This window comes from Channa argus, chromosome 21 (genome assembly GCF_033026475.1).
Source record: "Channa argus isolate prfri chromosome 21, Channa argus male v1.0, whole genome shotgun sequence".
Classification (NCBI taxonomy): domain Eukaryota; kingdom Metazoa; phylum Chordata; class Actinopteri; order Anabantiformes; family Channidae; genus Channa; species Channa argus.
In genome coordinates, this window is record NC_090217.1 from 5,253,370 (window position 1) to 5,270,834 (window position 17,465).

Sequence of the window (17,465 nt, forward strand, 5' to 3'; positions counted from 1 at the left end):
AAACCAAAAACAAATGTGTTTGCGCTGAATATATTTATACCTAATATTTTGTTGTAGTTTTCACCTTTTGTTAGAGCATTAGTAAATCGGCTCACAAAGACCAAACAGTGAGGCCGCCAGGAATCTGAATGAAAGGCCCCCGAGTGCAGATTCTTCCCTCAGTGCTCATAGTGATATCTCATAATGTATTATAGCACTATCTACACACAAGGTATAGTGAGAGGCTTTATTCAAGATTCAAAGACCTGTATTGATCACATAGAGAAGTTGTACTGAAATACAGCTAAAACAGTAAGATAGATATGGTAAATTACATATTACTTTAAATAACAGTTTGTCTATTTAGACCTTTTTTACGGAAGTGTGATGTCCTGTGGCTTTGGAGCACTTGACTGTAATGTCTCTGGCTAAAAGCTCCTCGCTGCAGCAACGGGCTTCCATAAAAAGTAAAGTAGTGAAATGAAGAGAAGCCCCAAAGCTTTTCCAACATGGAAGTGAGCTGTCACATCCTTTCTGTTTCTGATCTTATAAACACACATACACGTGGTTCTGAGTCACTTTATAATATGGTTTCATTACAATCACAGTCAAAAATTAAACATGTTGAGCCCTTCCAGCAACATAGGAGAAATACTTGTATTCATTTTACACAGAAGGACCTGATGTCCACACATGCATTTCCACTGGAAGTTGGAAAACGTCCCAGCTGTTAGAACCCAAAGCCAAAACTATGAACTGTGGACTGTTTGCTGAGCTTTGTGTTAATTGTGGTTTCTGTTGGTGTTCTCAGGCAGCAAGCGCTTTTCCACGTCCTCACAGCCTACTCCATGTACAACACGGTGAGTCAGTCACGCTAACAGTCTGCAGGAAACTGCGATGGTTACGACGCTTAAGTACAGTCATTTTGTGTCTTTACATTTTACTTAATACTTTTAGTTGCCTAAAGCATTTGAAGTGGTACTTGTAGTGGCCAATACTTGCACTTTGAATTTGTGTACTTCCACCACTTCTGCACACATTTTGCTGGGTAGTGACTTTTTTTCCTCGATTACATCATTAAGACCACCAGTGTTAATGTTGCATCCGATGATTTAAAGTAAAATAATTTATAAATTTAGGAATATTAAAAACTTTACAAAGAAAAAAATGATAGTTAAGGTCACCATATTATATTATTATCTATCTATATCTATGTCTTGCTGTGTGTTTGCAGGAGGTGGGATACTGCCAGGGCATGAGTCAGATAACAGCCCTTCTGTTGATCTACATGAATGAAGAAGACGCATTCTGGGCACTGGTCAAGCTGCTGTCGGGACAGAAGCATGCCATGCATGGTAACACACACACACACACACACACAGTAGTGTGGGCAAAAATTCACAGAAATCTTTAATATGCAGTAGATGTGACTACAACATCTACATCCATTCTAGCTCATGTGCCAACATGAAAGATCTTAATAGTGAGAAGAGTCACCATTATTGTCAGAGCTTATAGAAAAGCCAAAGTAATTCACTGTTGTTCTCATCCTCAAAGTCTACAGTTTGGGATCTTCGGCTGCTCCTTGACTCATACTACTGCAGTGTGTTCTAGAGCCACTTGTCAGCTAAGACGAAGTATATGTGACCCAACGCAGTTGTAGGTCTTTGTTGGTGCTAAAGTTAATCTGCTTCTTAAGTCAACGAGAAGTTGTCAAATATCATCTTAGATGGTGGAGTGGGGACAAATTGAACTGGCATCTTTCTGTTTGTGATTGACTAATTGGCAGTGGGTAGGACAGTAAGGGCTCTCAGATCAAGATTGAGAACCACTGCTGTATGGTATTAAACTGGCCCCTGTCTTTGTTGGTCCTGTCAACCACTGTCAAATAAAAAATATTAGTGAGAGGCACGTGAACTGAAAAATACTTCATAATAAGATCTGAGTCAGTTCACTAATTACCCCTTCTGTGCTCATCTTCAGGGTTTTTTGTCCCTGGCTTCCCGAAGCTGATGCGTTTCCAGGAGCACCACGACCGCATCCTCAAGAAGATGATGCCCAAATTGAAACGTCACCTGGTGAGTCCCACACCACCACTGTGGCAAATAATAATACAAAAAGAGCTGATGCTCACAATGTCAAAAATGAAAACAACAAAATGGTAATAACAACTTTTCTGCTGATAAATGTGCTTCTGCAGGACGAGATAGAGGTGTTTGCTAGTCTGTACACCATGAAGTGGTTCTTCCAATGCTTTCTGGATAGAGTGAGTACATTGTAAAGTTTTTTTATACAGACATATTTCCTGTTTATCCACAACTTTGCCATTTGTGAGGGAAAAAAAACACCTACCACACTGCACCAACTTTCTTGAAAGCATACTGTCCTAGCTGTAAGTTGGAGGAAAACTTCAAAGCCACACTTAAGCCTGTTTCACTCTGGACAATGTCAGAAGAAGTTAGCCTCAGACATTGTCCAGAGTTATGTAGCGCAGGCCATCGTCCGAGTCCTGCATGTAAAAAAAACAAAACAAGGATTAATTGCTTGACTACAACGGCAGTCTAGTAATACAAACACCATCAACAAGCACAGGCATTGTTATTGGGGGCTCATAGTAAAGGTCTGGACAAAGTGCATTTCTGAAAGATGTGTAGTAAAAGACATTTAAAAGGGATAAGGCTGGTGACAAGCCACATTTTTCTTATTGATACTAATTGTTTTTCCCAGCAGGAAAACCCAAAAAAATGCTTTTTCTTCTGCTTTGTGTAACATTTGCTTAAAAACGACACTAATCATCAGTGAGCTGTTAATAACGGTTTTGGGAGTTAAGCTCCACAACCTGGGTAGAGACGCAGATTATCTTTGGACGGTGGCACTGTTTCAGTTCTGTGTGCCATAAAAGTGGAGCTGAAATAAAAAAAGTGTCCTGTCACATCAGGCCAATATTAAATAACTAGTGGAACAAAGACCAATGCTGCTTTGGTTCACATTGCCTTTTGTCTGGGCCAAGTATCCTTCGACCACAACACAAAGACTTCAGCTAATGGCTGACTAGAAGCAGTAATATAATGCTAACTGTATTATAGCCGGTCTTTACTCATCACTATGAGAAGTGTAGGGGGGGAAAAAGACCAGGATCTTCTAACTGGTTGTTCTCTGTTGTCTTCAGACTCCCTTCACTCTCACTCTCAGGATCTGGGACATCTACATCTTGGAGGGTGAAAGGGTGCTGCCTGCCATGTCCTACACCATCCTCAAACTGCACAAAAGTAAGCTGGTTTGCACAGTGCTACATAGTGGAATCTACTTCTCAAAGATGTCAAACGTCACATGTGTTTGTGTGTGATAACAGAACACCTGATGAAGTTGTCCATGGAGGAGATGGTGGATTTTCTACAGGTGAATTTGTCCAAAAATTTCTTATACGAAGATGATGCTGTGATTGAGCATCTACAGACGTCCATGTCAGAGCTCAGGAGGGTGAAGCTGGACCTGCCCGCACCAGGTACTGTTGTTACATGCACGAAGACACAGGAGAATGAGATACTGTAATGTGGCTGGATGTGAGCCACAGAGAGACAACTGCAAACCAAAACATGCACTGCTCTGTTCTTACTGCCAACATTTTACTACTTTAACTACATTACTGTAAACTAGTGATGTCCCAGTCTTTGGCATCGAATACTCAGAGCTAATTAAACAGGCAGGGGGTGTTTAACATAGTGTTTTTCCTTCACTATTACATTTTTTTTGGGGGGAGGAGGGATTTATATAGAACCATGTATTAGAGACAAAAAAAAGCACGTATTCAGCTGTCCTGGCTTTCTGTCACCTCATAGTACTAGTTCTAGTAGTGTGTATTTCTAATTTTCTTCTGTCCCTTCACTAATCTGCCTTCTCTCCCTTTCCTTTCAAACAATGTTAGCCAACAACAACAAAAGTGTGGCCATGAGTGGGGGCCACATTCCCTCCTACAACAGTAACCGGTGGGCTATCCTGACTGGTCTTCCCTCACAGTGTCTCTGTTCATCTGTTCCTCAGTCTGTCCGTCTTGTTTGTCTATCCAACAGCATTTGGGTTTTTCCTTTGCAAACTACTTTTTGTCCCCTACATAATATTTTTTAAACTACATTCTGATTCATAGCCGAAGTGCTAATTTGACGTTCCGCAGTGGCTTTGCATCTTAAGTTTTCCCCCTTTAATTCCTATGTTTTGACTTTAAAGTGGTTGTAACTTCACGTCTGTCCAAAAAAGTCTTTTAGGTGACATAATGTGCCATCTGGTGGCCAACTACAGAATCTGACCCTGTCATGGACGGTCATCCACTATTTCAAGCTGCAGCTAACTTAGAACTTTAAGAGGTATATTTTCAAAGACGGGTCTCTGTGTCGCAGAACTACATTTAAATTGCTGGTCTAGATCCATACCTGCCCTCAGCCTTTTCAGATATGTTGTCTTCCTCGTGGAGGCCATTCTCTACAGCAACAGGAGCCACTTCTTTGTAAGACATTATTACTACTGTAGCTGAAAAAGGAAACAATGTTCCTTTCTTCCAGAGCCCATACAACTACAACAATAGCTGTTTATTCATGCCACTTTTCTAGCACTGAATGCTTTTGTTCAACCTCTGTTTTGACAACCATCTGCTTAAGGAGGATATTTTATTTTGCAGTTTTGTATATGAATTGGCTCTTTGAGAAATAGTTTTGTAGTTAAAAATTGTATGACCCCTGGTTTGAGCTAAAGGAGGGTCTCTTCTCTTCCTACTAACAATCACAATTAGACCCTTTAACTAATCTAAATTTAAGTTAGTTTAGTTAACCTGCTCTATTCTGTCACAAAGTCCTCAAAACCCCTTGAGAGAAAAAAAAATCTCTTAATCTAAACTTTAAACTCAGGTTTTGCAGATGAAATGATGCACAGAAACACGTATGACAGCATGCAGTCTACTTCAAAATACACAAGCATTATTTGAGGAAAAACCCAATTTAGTTGAAGGCCACTGGCAGGATTTGCTATTCTACACAACTGGAAAGACAGTGATTTTAGTGTATTGTGCCTTTCCTAGGGATGCAAACATAACCCTAAATTATATAATAATGCACAGTCATCTAGTACAAATGTTCTTATAATACATGCTCAAAGAATGTATTATTAAAAAAAGGAAATTACCTTTGTAAAAATGTGTGCATCCCCATTGATACAATTTAAATTTAATTTCTGATGAATGAAAATATTTTGACAATTGTTTTAAAATAACTGGATGCAAACTTTAATATACTAGATTAACACAATAAATAATATAGCCTAGTGTCATGTAGAGATTTTTTGACATTAAACAGCCATTGAGCAGTTTGTTGTAGGGTCAATAAAGATGGATTTGTGTCTAATTACATTTAAACACTGTCATCTTAATTTTGAACAACTCACCTGAATTCTCGTACCTCATTGAACTGCTGTTTTAAAAAATACAGTGACCTTTTAAATTAATATGCTTGTATTTTTTTGAAGTTTACCTAAACAACATAGAATGCATACCAACATACCTGTGCTTTTATTTACACACCGACTATAAAATTGCATTGTAGAGTTTTTGACTGAATTTCTAATTTTTTTAAAGTGAGAAAGCTAATGAAACGTCAGTGATACATGTGAACTGACAAGTTTTCAATTTGATTTGTAGTTTTACCTGCCATTTCAGAAAGACATTCTGTAAAATCTAACGGACAAAATCTTCATGAACTTGCTAGTATGTTTAACTCATGGCTGGATTATGTTAAATAAAAACAACTGCAGGATTTGAAGAAAGCATAACTATAGGTACACACAGGAACTGTGATTAGGTTTACTCACCTTATTTTCAGGGGAGCCACTCTCTGGAGAAAAAGGATTCTTGAAAGAACACAAAAAACTAGTATTAGTTTGTTGTCTAAGAGAAACACTAATGCAGAAAACTGTACAGATAGCATGGATTAGTTAGCCCATTTGTATAGGAGTCACAAGGTCAAGGTCAGTATATAGAATTAGTAATGCATAAACATTTTAGTGCCAAGAAATTAATTTCCTGTATCACTCCCAAGGAACTTCCTCCTGTTGTTACGTCTTGGCCTGACTTGGGTGATCAGATTTTCCCTTTACAGTCCCCATCCAACATCACCATCACTGCCTGCACTTTTCTCTTCCTGTAGATTGACCTTTTATTTCTGTGTGACATAAAGCAGGAATATAAAATATTAACATCGTAATTTGTAAGCTGTTCTGGTTGTAGAACTGTAACTTTGGAGCAAGCTAAGTAGACAAAGTGCAGAAATTTTCTTGTGATTTTACTGCTTGTACTTACAAGTCTCAGTACATTTAAGAAGGGTCATTAATTACGAACCATTCCTGTGTGACCTTTCAAGGCTGGTGCTACTGCTGTATCTAAGCACAATTCAGTGAAATGGACTGAAACCCATTCTTTTAGAGACCACTCAATTGAATGTCATTTGCTAATTTAGGACCTTCCAGTAAGATGGAAATTAATATCAAACACTATTTCTGATGTTTTTTATTTCTGTCCTCTGCCCTTTGCCTGTGGAAATGTGATTGCCATCATAAATGTAATCCTCTTTATTTTTACCTCTCTATGGCAGTGGTGTTGCATGAATCCATGTCCCTGTTTTTACTCTGCCACATGTGTTGCATGCTCAGCAATCACCATTCCGTATTTCTATTTTTTGCAGGTAAAGAGGAAGAATTTCCCAAGAAGCTATTAGGGCAGCTTCCTCCTGAGCTGGGCACAGCAGTGATGAACCACGTGGCCAATGGTCAGAGCCACGCCAACCCAGCCGTTCCACCCAGGGACCCGAGTCCTGTACCAGACCAGAAGCGGGACAGTCAACCCCCCATTCGGTCACACCAGGACTCCCTGGAGAAACCATTCCGCCACAAGGCGGACAAGAGGGATGGCCGCAACAGGGGTTCAGGGGAGATTCTCAATGACCAGCAAAAGAAGTCCACCTCCCCTACACCTGAGAGAGGGGTAACACCACCTGCAGTGCCCACCCCTAGCCTACAGCTCAACACAGTGGATAGAGGGAAGGCTCAGAGCCACATCACGGCCAACCACAACACAAATGCTGCATCCAGCGCTCAAAGAGAATTCACCCCCCGCTGGTTTAAACCCTCTGAGACAAGGCTGGAAGCAGTCAAAGCAGCAGCTGCACGGGAGACCCAGCTGGGTAGAGGGACATCACCTGCCCTTTCCGGCCCAGACAACACTGTGCTTCCCTATCGCCAGACACGCTCTAAGGGTTTCATCTCTGGTTCCAACCGAGGTTCTAATGCCTCCCAATATGACAATGTACCAGGGATGCCGGACCAAGACTATGAGATCCTGGAGCTTGAGAGACCTCCATCTAGGATTAGGACCCCTCGTAGCGAGACACCTTTTAGTGTATCATCACTCCACCAGGACAGTTCCAGCCGTGGAAGCAGTCTAGCAGGGAGCGTAGTTTCTTTTGCATCAGGACCAAGGACGGCCAAACACCCTTTTCCACCTCGGTTTTCCCACAGCAGTCCAGCAGGTGTTCAGGCTAGCTACCCTGGCAGCCAGAGCCAGTATCAAACCCCCAATAAAACTACTACAGAGGTCCCCATCTTCCATCCCACATCCAGTGTGAGCCTCGATAACAGAGGGCAGGACCAACCTTATGCACCTCGCTCCCAATGTCCTCCCCCTTCCATTGAGGCATACAGGCAACAAACATATGCCACCACCCAGCGGCAGCCCAACAGCCTCTCCCCACAAAAGACTCTTATGAACAACTCCTTTGCCACATATCCCAGGCAGCCACCCCCCAATTCCACTGACAATCCCCAAAGCACCAAGCATCCAAAGGAGCACTCCCTGCAGCTGGAAACCCAGGGGAGCTACACTCCTATCTACTTACAACAGCTCACCTCCACCTCACAGGTCTATGGACCTTCTGTGGACTATAGGTTTGAAGGGCACAGAAAAGAAGAGCTGAACCAGCACTACCTGCCGTTAGGCGAGCCTCAGCGGGCAGTAGTTGAGGCTGCATGGTCAACGGCAGAAGAGCTGCCTCCTAGATCCCCAGGTGGGATACCACGCTCACCCAGCTTCCAACAAGCCCAAATGTCTCCTGTTGAGGAACTCACTTTTCCGCCCAACCCACACAGCCTGCCCCACTACCGGAAACCGCTCCAAGATCAGCAGCCTATCATAAGGCAACAGCCCCCTCAGTTGTTTGGAGGACCACACTACAGGCACGCACAGGAGGCGTTTGCCAAGCAGGAGTCCATGCTGCTGTGACTGGACAATCGAGAAATGGCAAGGCACTGTCAAAAACAAACAAAAAACTAATGTGTAGTCAGAAACACTGTCGTGCAGACAAAGCATTAATCCTAGCCATGTTAGGAGCCTGATTTTGTTTCTGTTGTTCATTAGTGAAGTACTGATGTTCTGACTGTCATGTTATTGTAACACTGCAGGACACACCAGCCTCTGACATTTTTACTGATCACTTTAAAAAAAAAACAAAAAAAAAACTGAAGATTTAATTTTATTTTTGGAAGTTATTAACAAGAGATGACAGTATACATCTTTTAGAGTCTGAAATGTACAATGGATTATTTTTTTGTTAATATGTTGAGTTATCTGTAGCAGGGCAAAACTTTAATTTTCCATGTTTATTTTCTTATTTTACTTTCATCTATTTACAATAGAGATAAATTTAATCTATATGATTATGAATGTTATTTTTTGAAGAAAATAATTATGTCTAATGATAAAATTGGAGAGAAATTATGAATGGTTAACTGCAAGTCTTGATTTCAATTTTGGACCACATCTACTTTTGAAAAAGCAGGGTTTTGTCTTTATTTTTCAATTTCCAGTGAAATATTCCTTCCTAAACTCATGTGCAAGGCCTTTGTTTCACAGTACATGACATTATGTAGTTTACATACATTGTTTAATTTACAATAAAATTCCTACGCTGAGTTATTTTCCAAGGGCATATATGAGGTTTATCGGCTTTAAGTTATCTGATCTGCATGGCATGATAGATAACATTGCTGTACTGTAGTTACTACATTTGGATGAAAACTAGTTTCAATACATGTTTTCTTTATATATTCTTAATGCTGTCATATCAACTACTGTTTAGCTGCTGGTACTTCCACTAGCATATAGAGTCATTTGGCACACACAAAAGTCCCAGATGTGAAAGTCACACTTTTCAATATTTAATAACTCACATTACTTGTTGTTTGTTATTCCTCATACTTTATAATGCAGTTACTTTCAAACAGTGGCAATACTGTTTTACATTCCCTAAGTTTTTTGGGTTTTTTCCCCCCCGGTTGGTTTGTTTAGTTTTTTGATTAAATGACTAATTGTAAACCATTCTGATACTTTGCTTAATAAAATTAGATGGGTGAAAAATTAAGCTTTGGATCTTTTTTGACTTGTTTCAATGTTTCATATTTTAAGTATGACTATCCTAAGGATTTAAAAATTGCTGCTTACCTTTTTTCAACAATAATGTAACTCTGCCATCTGGTGGGCCAGTGTGGATTTGGTATAATGTTGCATATCATACTGTAAGACACAAACAGAAAGGATACTATAAAACATCAAAATATGAAAAGACAGCTTTTCAAATGTAAAAATATACCGCTTTTTTGTCTTTTGTACAAATGGGATGGTGAATCCTTTGTAAGAGGAGCCTGAAGATGATCATGTTTTTAACTGTCAGATGTTATTTTGTGAAACTATAAATTCTTCTAAACAATCAGAATTTAGATATCTGAATTGGTCAGTGGTTGGTCAAAACAAGCAAGGTGAAGACATTTTAGGAAACTTTTCTTTAATTGTCTCTTATTATATACTAAACTAATTATTGATCAACTATTTAAATACAATTAGGTAATACTTGCAGCGCTATTTGCAATTTACCCCCTTGCTCTGCAGATATATTGTTACTTGTTAGTACAGAAAAATATAATCATGTACAAATTTTACACAAAGTCAATTAAGCCATCAATCTGACAGGAAATTATGTCAAATCATTCCATGATATTTACTATATTTTTTTACAAAATAAATATTCTAGTGTAAACCTTGGTTTTCCTGAATTTATATCTGTCCAATTCAGTAACAACAAAATGAAGCCCAAAAAATAAATGATCCATTACATTTTATAGTACAGTCAAAATCCATATAAAAAGATGATAAAACATCAGCACCAATGTTCCACCAGAAATTGGAACACCATTATTTTTTTAAATTGAAAAAATTAAATATTCCTCTTTAGAGTAGCCCCTTAAAATAATCAACATAAATCACTTCTTCTAAATTTCTTGTACATAACATAAAATATAATATAGATGTACAAAAGCGAACCCTAAATTAAGCTATAATTGATTACCGCCTTCATTAAGATTTTTTTTTTTTTTTTTTGTTATTGTAATTGAACAGTTTTTTTGGTTTGGAGCTACTGGTTGAACAAAACATCTAAATAGAACAGGTTTTCTACAATTCAATAAAACTTGTGACCGACCCAACAAAATTAGTTTACTGATATAAAGGAGACATTTCTCTAACTTGGAGATGCTAATATCATCCAAGTATCTGATCGGTTTTCCTTCAAATTGATTAAATCTATGCAACACACTTTATCTCTTGGGAAACCCAACTCACTGTGGTGTCTAGCAGAAAAAATAAATGATGCCACTGCCATCAACAGTACAAATTATGCTCGTCACAATACATATCTGAGTATATGGTACACTGAATAATTTTCATATGCCGAAAAAAACCTTTTCCGAGCAAAGCTGACACCCAAATAAATATTTACTAGTAAGCAAGAGTAAAATGTCAAACCAATAACTTGTTGTGGTTTGATATTTTTGCTATGTTAGAGGTACTTCACACAATAATCTTACAGAGAAAGCATTAAGATTCCTTATTCTTCACAGCTAGAATAATTAAAACTCCATCATAATTAAACCACTAGCAACTGAAAAGGGACCGACCCAGTCACTCACCAGCATGGGCAGCTTTCTACAGTCAGGTTGGGCAGCAAACGAAGAGCAGAAATAAGCCACTATTTGGCAATTATTTTGGCAATGTACGCGCAAACAAAATGCTCTCCGGTGGCATAACGGCGTGAAGAAACAGTTAAAAAACCCAAAAGCTGTTAATGACGAACAGAACCTGCAGCTAAAACGTGGCCATCACTAGCTCGACACATGCTAACGTTAGCTTTACCGCGCGGTAGCAGCTTGGCAATTTTTCTAACAGACAAGTTTCAGAAAAATGACAGGCTGTCAAACAATACTGACCTCTGTTTGGGATGTACTTTCCAGAAGGTTTGCGCGCTCGTCTGTCGTCTTTACAGCAACCGCCGGCCCACGAAAACTTTCTTTCCAAGCTAATTCCTTAAAAAGTTGTTTGACCACCCGCTTGTTCATACAAAGATGGCGACCGGATGTGACATCACGTTGGCGCCTCTAATTCACACATTTTGGGAAAACGTAAATATCGCTGATAGTAACGCGTTTTATTTTTGTTCAGAAACAACTTTGGCCATAATCCATAATCTATGTACTCTTGCCATTTAACTTGTAGTTTTTACATCATTATTAATTGTAAAATGTAATAATACCCCCATATCTTGTTCAAAATGGGCAATGGCCTGCTGAGAGATTCTAATGTGATCAGTTATAACATATGTGTGATTTAATGGTATAAGTATGTTATGGCCATAATTTTGCTATGTTAACTTCTAATAAATTATTAGTTGTTAAAGTATTGCATTTGAGTGTTTAATGCTGAAATACATCTTTGTAATTCTAATTAACACCTCTCCTTACTTACACATAGATGTACTTTAGACATTTTATTATAGAATTATTTTTTTTCCCTTGTGCTAAGAAATATTACAGAAAGAGATCATGTCCATCCAAATCTCGGAAGAGCTTAAACTGTCAGTATGTAATGCTAATTATGTAACATGAGACAAATAGCCTACTGTACACAGAGCAGCAGTCTTTAGCTTTATGAGTGTGTTTTTTAGCATCTTGAGTCCTCAAAGTGAAAATACAGTATTTCGTTCAACACACTGTAGCTTGTAAGGCACACAATAATTCAACCTCTTGCCTCAAAATGAATCAGTTTTCAGGAATGCTAATCATTTAAAATTTCAGTCCTTGTAATCTTGCTATTTAAACATCTATAATTTTTAAGACATGGTGCCCAAATATTGACTCTGACTGATGCTAATTATTTCATTATGTGTACCAGTCAGCATAATTACTTGACCACCACAGTGATCTTCTGTGATGACAGTCCATCAGTCCTGGACTTTATCGTCTTTATTGGTCCACACTGGCTTTCGTTTCTCGATGAAAGCCCGGATCCCCTCTTGTCCATCTCTCAGAGCCAAGTTGTCGACCATCACCTTGGAGGCTGTGGCATACGCTGCATCCCGACCTTGAGACATTTGCCTATAGTAGAAAAAAGTAAAGGAAAACACAGCAGGGGAGATTTTTTCAGTTTTCACATTTGTGATTAGGGTAAATGTCATGTTTTTTGTTACACCTACAACATTTGCTGTAAAAAAAAATTAAAATAAATTCCAGCTAAGTAACGTATCCTGTAACAGCTGTATCCATGTATGTCATGGATGCTACTGTCAATCCTTTCACAGATAGATAATATTTTCAAACAAATAATTCTAACAACATTATATATATTATATATAATATATATTTCCTGTCAACATTATTAGAATTATATTTTATTGATCATCTTCTTTTCCTTTGGGCTGAACAACATCTCTGGTCTCAACACCGTCTTAAACACCTTTCCTTTCATTCTCACTGATACTCTTATTACACAACACACCTGACACTTTTCTCCACCCGTTCCAACCTCCTTGCACTCACCTCTTCACCACACTCTCAGTTGCTCTGAACCTTTGACTCTAAGTACTTAAAGTCCTGCACCTTCTTCACCTCTGCTCCCTGTAACCTCACTGTTCCAACTGGGTCCCTCTCATTCACACACATGTATTCTGTCTTACTGCAGCTAGGCTTCATTCCTCTGTTTTCCAGAGCAGACCTCCACCTCTCTAATTTTTCCTCCACCTACGGGCTCAAAGCCGATCCTTGATGCAGACCCACCTCCACCTTGAACTCCTCTGTCACACCTACAGCTCACCTCACCACAGTCTTACATCCCTCATAAATGTCCTGCACCACTCTAACATACTTCTCTGCTGCTCCAGACGTCCTCACACTATACCACAGCTCCTCTCTCTGCACCGTCATACACTTTTTCTAAATCTACTATGACACAATGCAACTCCCTATGACCTTCTCTGTACTTCTCCATCAGCATCCTCATAGCAAATACTGCATCTGTTGGACTCTTTCTAGGCATGAAACCATATTGCTGCTCACAAATGTTCACATCTGCCCTTAGCTGAGCTTCCACTACTTTCCCACAACTTCATTGTTTGGCTCATCAGGTTCCTCTGTAGTTGCCACAGCTCTGCACATCTCTCTTGTTCTTAAACACAGGCAACAGTACACTTCTCCTCCATCCCTTTCATTTTCCTCATTCATCAACTCTTCAAAGTTCTCCTTCCATCTTTCCATCACACTCCTGGCACCTGTCAGTATATTTCCATCCTTATCTTTAATCACAGTAACCTGCTGCACATCCTTCCCATCTCTATCTCTTTGTCTGGCCAACCTGTACAAATCCACCTCTCCCTCTTTAGTGCCCAACCTAACATACAAGTCCTCATATGCTATTTGTTCTACTTTCACGTTACGCTGTATCTCCCTGTACTCCTGTCTACTCATTTCAGTCCTCTCAGTGTCCCACTTCTTCTTAGCTAACCTCTTTCTCTGTCTATACTCCTGAACTTCCTCGTTCCACCACCAAGTGTCCTTGTCCACTTTCCTCCTTCCAGATAACACACCGAGTACCCTCCTACCTGTCTCCCTGATTACATTAGCTGTAGTGGTCCAGTCTTCCAGAAGCACCTCCTGACCAACTAGAGTCTGTTTCAGCTCCTCCCTGAAAACAACACAGCATTCTTCCTTTTTCAACTTCCACCACTTCGTCCTCTGCTCTGCCTTTGTCGTCTTCATCTTCTTCACTGCCAGAGTAATTTTACACACGACCATCCTGTGTTGTCTGGCTACACTCTCCCCTACCAATACTTTACAGTCACTGATCTCTTTCAGATTACATCGTCTACACAAGATGTAGAGTGCTTCTACCCCCACTCTTATACGTCACCCTATGTTCCTGCCTCTTCTGGAAGAAAGTGTTCACTAAATCTAACTCACTCCAGAATTTCTCCTTCTCTTCTAACTCATATCCTACCTGTGGGGCATAACCACTCACAACACTGAACATCACTCCTTCAATTTCCAGCTTCAGACTCATCAACCTGTCAGATAATCTTTTCACCTCTAGAACTTTTCTCACAAACTCCTCTTTCAGATTAACTCCTACTCCATCTCTCTTCCTATCTGACCCATGGTAGAACAACTTGAACCCTGGTGTCCTGCAGACACAGTATATTCACCTTCCTTCTCTACATCATGTCAACCAACTTTCTAACCTTCCCTGTCATAGTCCCAGCATTCAAAGTTCCCACTGTCAGTCCTACATTCTTAGCTTTCCTCTTCTCTCTCTGCCTATGAACACACCTTCCTCCTCTCCTTCTTCGACCAACAGTAGTCCAATTTCCACTGGTACCCTCTAGGTCAACAGCACCGGTGGCGATCGTTGTAAAACCGGGCCCTGACCGATCGGGTATGGAAGTCATTGTCATGAGTCACATTTTTAATTTGGCATGTGTTTTACATCTGATGCCCTTCCTGACACAACCATCTGCATTTACCCAGACATGAGACTGGCACAAGAAGACACTGGCTTTTGCCCCCTTGCAGTTGCATTACTGATATTTTATTGATGAGACCCATAATAATGAAAACTAACTAAATGTTCTGAACTCTAAAAACTCCCACCTGTGGAAAGTGGCCTTGCCCAGGGCCACAACAGGTCTGCTAGCCTGACACACCCGCTGAGCGATGGCCAATGTTTCTTCCTCCAGCCACTCTTCTGGCACTACTTTACTAACTAGACCATGCAGCAAAGCATCGTGGGCTGAGATGGGTGTTCCTGTGAATAGCATTTCCATGGCAACCTGGAACCAATATTCATTTGGAACATAACATTATTGCAGATTTTGCATAACATTTGGGGCAAGGAAGGATCTCTTAAATCTGGCTATTGTTTGGCTGGATATTTTACAATTTCATGATTAACTGTATTGTTAATTGTGTAACTGTGTGGACAACAGTAAATATAAAATAAGTAAGTCCATTTTTAATTTAGCTGATAAAAATGCCCATCACAAACAAGCTTGCATAGCACAAGGTGCTGGCTTTAGATTCACTGTATGGTTTCACCAACAGTAAAGCTACATGTTAAATTTCAAACCTTTTAAAACAAACCTGGAAATTGTATTTAAGAATAAATGTAAAGATACATTACAGAATTTCACTTAAACTTCGAAAACAAAAACAGAAAAATGAAGCTGAAACTTGTCCAGTGAGTTTGCCACATGTATGGCAATTTTGTCAACAGACTGATATCAGTCAACTATTTTCCCTGTTTTCAATAATAAGTAAATACTAACCATCTTCTTGATTACTATCACAGTAAATTTCATCCATAGATTCTATTTATGGATACAATACAAGCTGACTGATTACTGCAATAAATGAACAGATGATAACATGATTACATTTATAATCAGATTCCTTAAAAGTATCTCTAAAAGTTTATAAATAATGATTGTGTTTTATTAAGTTAATTATTATATTAGTTTAAAATGTCTTCCTACCTTCCTTGGCACAGCTCTGCCAAGAGCCACTGCTGGTGTGGAGCAGAACAAACCCACATTGACACCTGGAGTGGCAAAGGTGGACTTCTCTGTCACTACAGCAATGTCACAGCTGGCAACAAGTTGGCAACCTGCTGCTGTTGCAACACCATTCACCATGGCAATCACCGGAACAGGTATGTCATGTATCAGAGTCATTACCTGCAACATAAGATGAGGAGGAAATTCAAATGTTTCAAATTTTTACAAAAGCAGATATGAAAAGTTTTAAAAGTCAATAGAAAAATTATCCTAAAAAATAAAGATATGCATACATTTTTGTTACTGAAGGTGCTGCTCATGGCACTCTTGACTTAGTTGTAGCATTCATTTGTCATAATTCTTTACCTTTTCAAGACTAGTTGATGGATTGAACTACAAAGATTGCTAATTGCATTTGTAAAAGATGATGAACTATTGACCACAGAGAAAATTCGATTTGTTACTGTCAACTATAAAGTAACGATGATAAGTTCAGACTGCTACACACATAGTGTATGAGAGGCACAACGTAACACAGAGGCAGAGGCAGGAAGAAGAGACAGACAAACTAACCTCTGCACAGGTGTGAAACACCTTTGTGTGATGTTCACGGCCGTGAGCTGACGTCAGCTCCTTCAGGTCATGTCCAGAGGAAAATACTGGACCTTTGGCTGGCACAAAAAAAAAAGGAGGACAGAACAGTGTTTATTCTTCCCCTCTCGCCCTCTATCTTTCTGTCGTCTGTCTCATTTATACATCTACCTGATATAATAATAACTCTGAGATCATCACTGTCAACATCGGTCAAGATGTCCTCTCTTAGGGATTCCAGCATGGACAAAGACAGAGCATTCCTCTTCTTGGGATTGTTCAATATTATTCTCCTTAAAACAACACATTTAGATTAATATTTAATATTTCACCTCCCATTGTTCGGCTTTCACGCAATTTTGCTTCCAAAAAAGACTGACTTAACCTGGCTGAGTGGAATTTGACTTAATATTGTCTAGTATTAACTTTACTGAAATCTAAACAGGTATATGCGATATGCCGAATTTACCATAACACCATCGTTTGTCCATAAGATGCCAAATGTACCACTATAAAATACTGCTGTCGTTAAAATATACTCTATTTTCCTAAATTTACTGTATCTACAGGAGAAGTCCTGCAAATACGAGTCCCAAGGCAACGGACGCAGTTCGTTCGACAGTGCACCTGATTCCGTTGTTTTGTTGTCTGACTGTCAGCGGCTCCGGTTCAGTCTGAGAGTAAAACCGAGTGCCGGACAACAATGTAGTTGTCCTCGTGAGCTGAACTAGGCCAACAGCTCTGCGTAGTACACTACGAGCCATGTTTGTTCACCTTGCTGCTGTCATTTCCGGGTTACGTGACGTCGACCCCACGCAATGCATCGTAAAGGCAAAGCAATTAAGGCCGTGCATCAAAAAAAAAAAACGATCATAAAATAGCAACTCGAAAACATTTCTGGACATTTCTTTGTTTAAGAAAAATATTGTTTAAACA

At 39.5% G+C, this 17,465-nt stretch overlaps 2 protein-coding genes across 27 annotated transcripts in view; one reads left to right on the forward strand and one right to left on the reverse strand.

The window, feature by feature from the left end:
• Positions 1–9,431, forward strand: part of usp6nl (USP6 N-terminal like) — a 71,397-nt gene extending 61,966 nt beyond the window's left edge. For all 6 annotated transcript variants that reach the window (XM_067490547.1, XM_067490546.1, XM_067490550.1 and 3 more), the window contains 7 exons: positions 791–839; positions 1,214–1,334; positions 1,963–2,057; positions 2,180–2,245; positions 3,149–3,248; positions 3,332–3,484; positions 6,702–9,431. In XM_067490547.1, coding sequence (XP_067346648.1) covers positions 791–839; positions 1,214–1,334; positions 1,963–2,057; positions 2,180–2,245; positions 3,149–3,248; positions 3,332–3,484; positions 6,702–8,293 — 2,176 coding nt within the window. In that variant the 3' untranslated portion in view covers positions 8,294–9,431. The remainder of the gene's footprint in view (positions 1–790; positions 840–1,213; positions 1,335–1,962; positions 2,058–2,179; positions 2,246–3,148; positions 3,249–3,331; positions 3,485–6,701) is intronic.
• echdc3 (enoyl CoA hydratase domain containing 3) lies at positions 555–17,317 on the reverse strand. 21 transcript variants are annotated; one of them, XM_067490563.1, is made up of 12 exons: positions 17,157–17,317; positions 16,701–16,822; positions 16,512–16,609; positions 15,918–16,118; positions 15,037–15,215; positions 12,303–12,492; positions 11,329–11,496; positions 9,512–9,583; positions 5,833–6,182; positions 3,337–3,487; positions 2,332–2,488; positions 555–2,236 (listed from the first exon to the last, which is right to left on the reverse strand). In XM_067490563.1, exons 1-6 carry the CDS (start codon positions 17,291–17,293, stop codon positions 12,339–12,341), a joined length of 891 nt encoding a protein of 296 aa, XP_067346664.1. In that variant the 5' UTR covers positions 17,294–17,317; the 3' UTR covers positions 555–2,236; positions 2,332–2,488; positions 3,337–3,487; positions 5,833–6,182; positions 9,512–9,583; positions 11,329–11,496; positions 12,303–12,338. The 21 variants fall into 21 exon arrangements, with proteins under 21 accessions (XP_067346664.1, XP_067346663.1, XP_067346669.1 ...); XM_067490562.1 differs by having other exon boundaries at positions 12,287–12,492; XM_067490568.1 differs by adding an exon at positions 5,410–5,435 and having other exon boundaries at positions 5,833–5,871; positions 11,329–12,492.
• Positions 17,318–17,465: the final 148 nt, after the last annotated feature.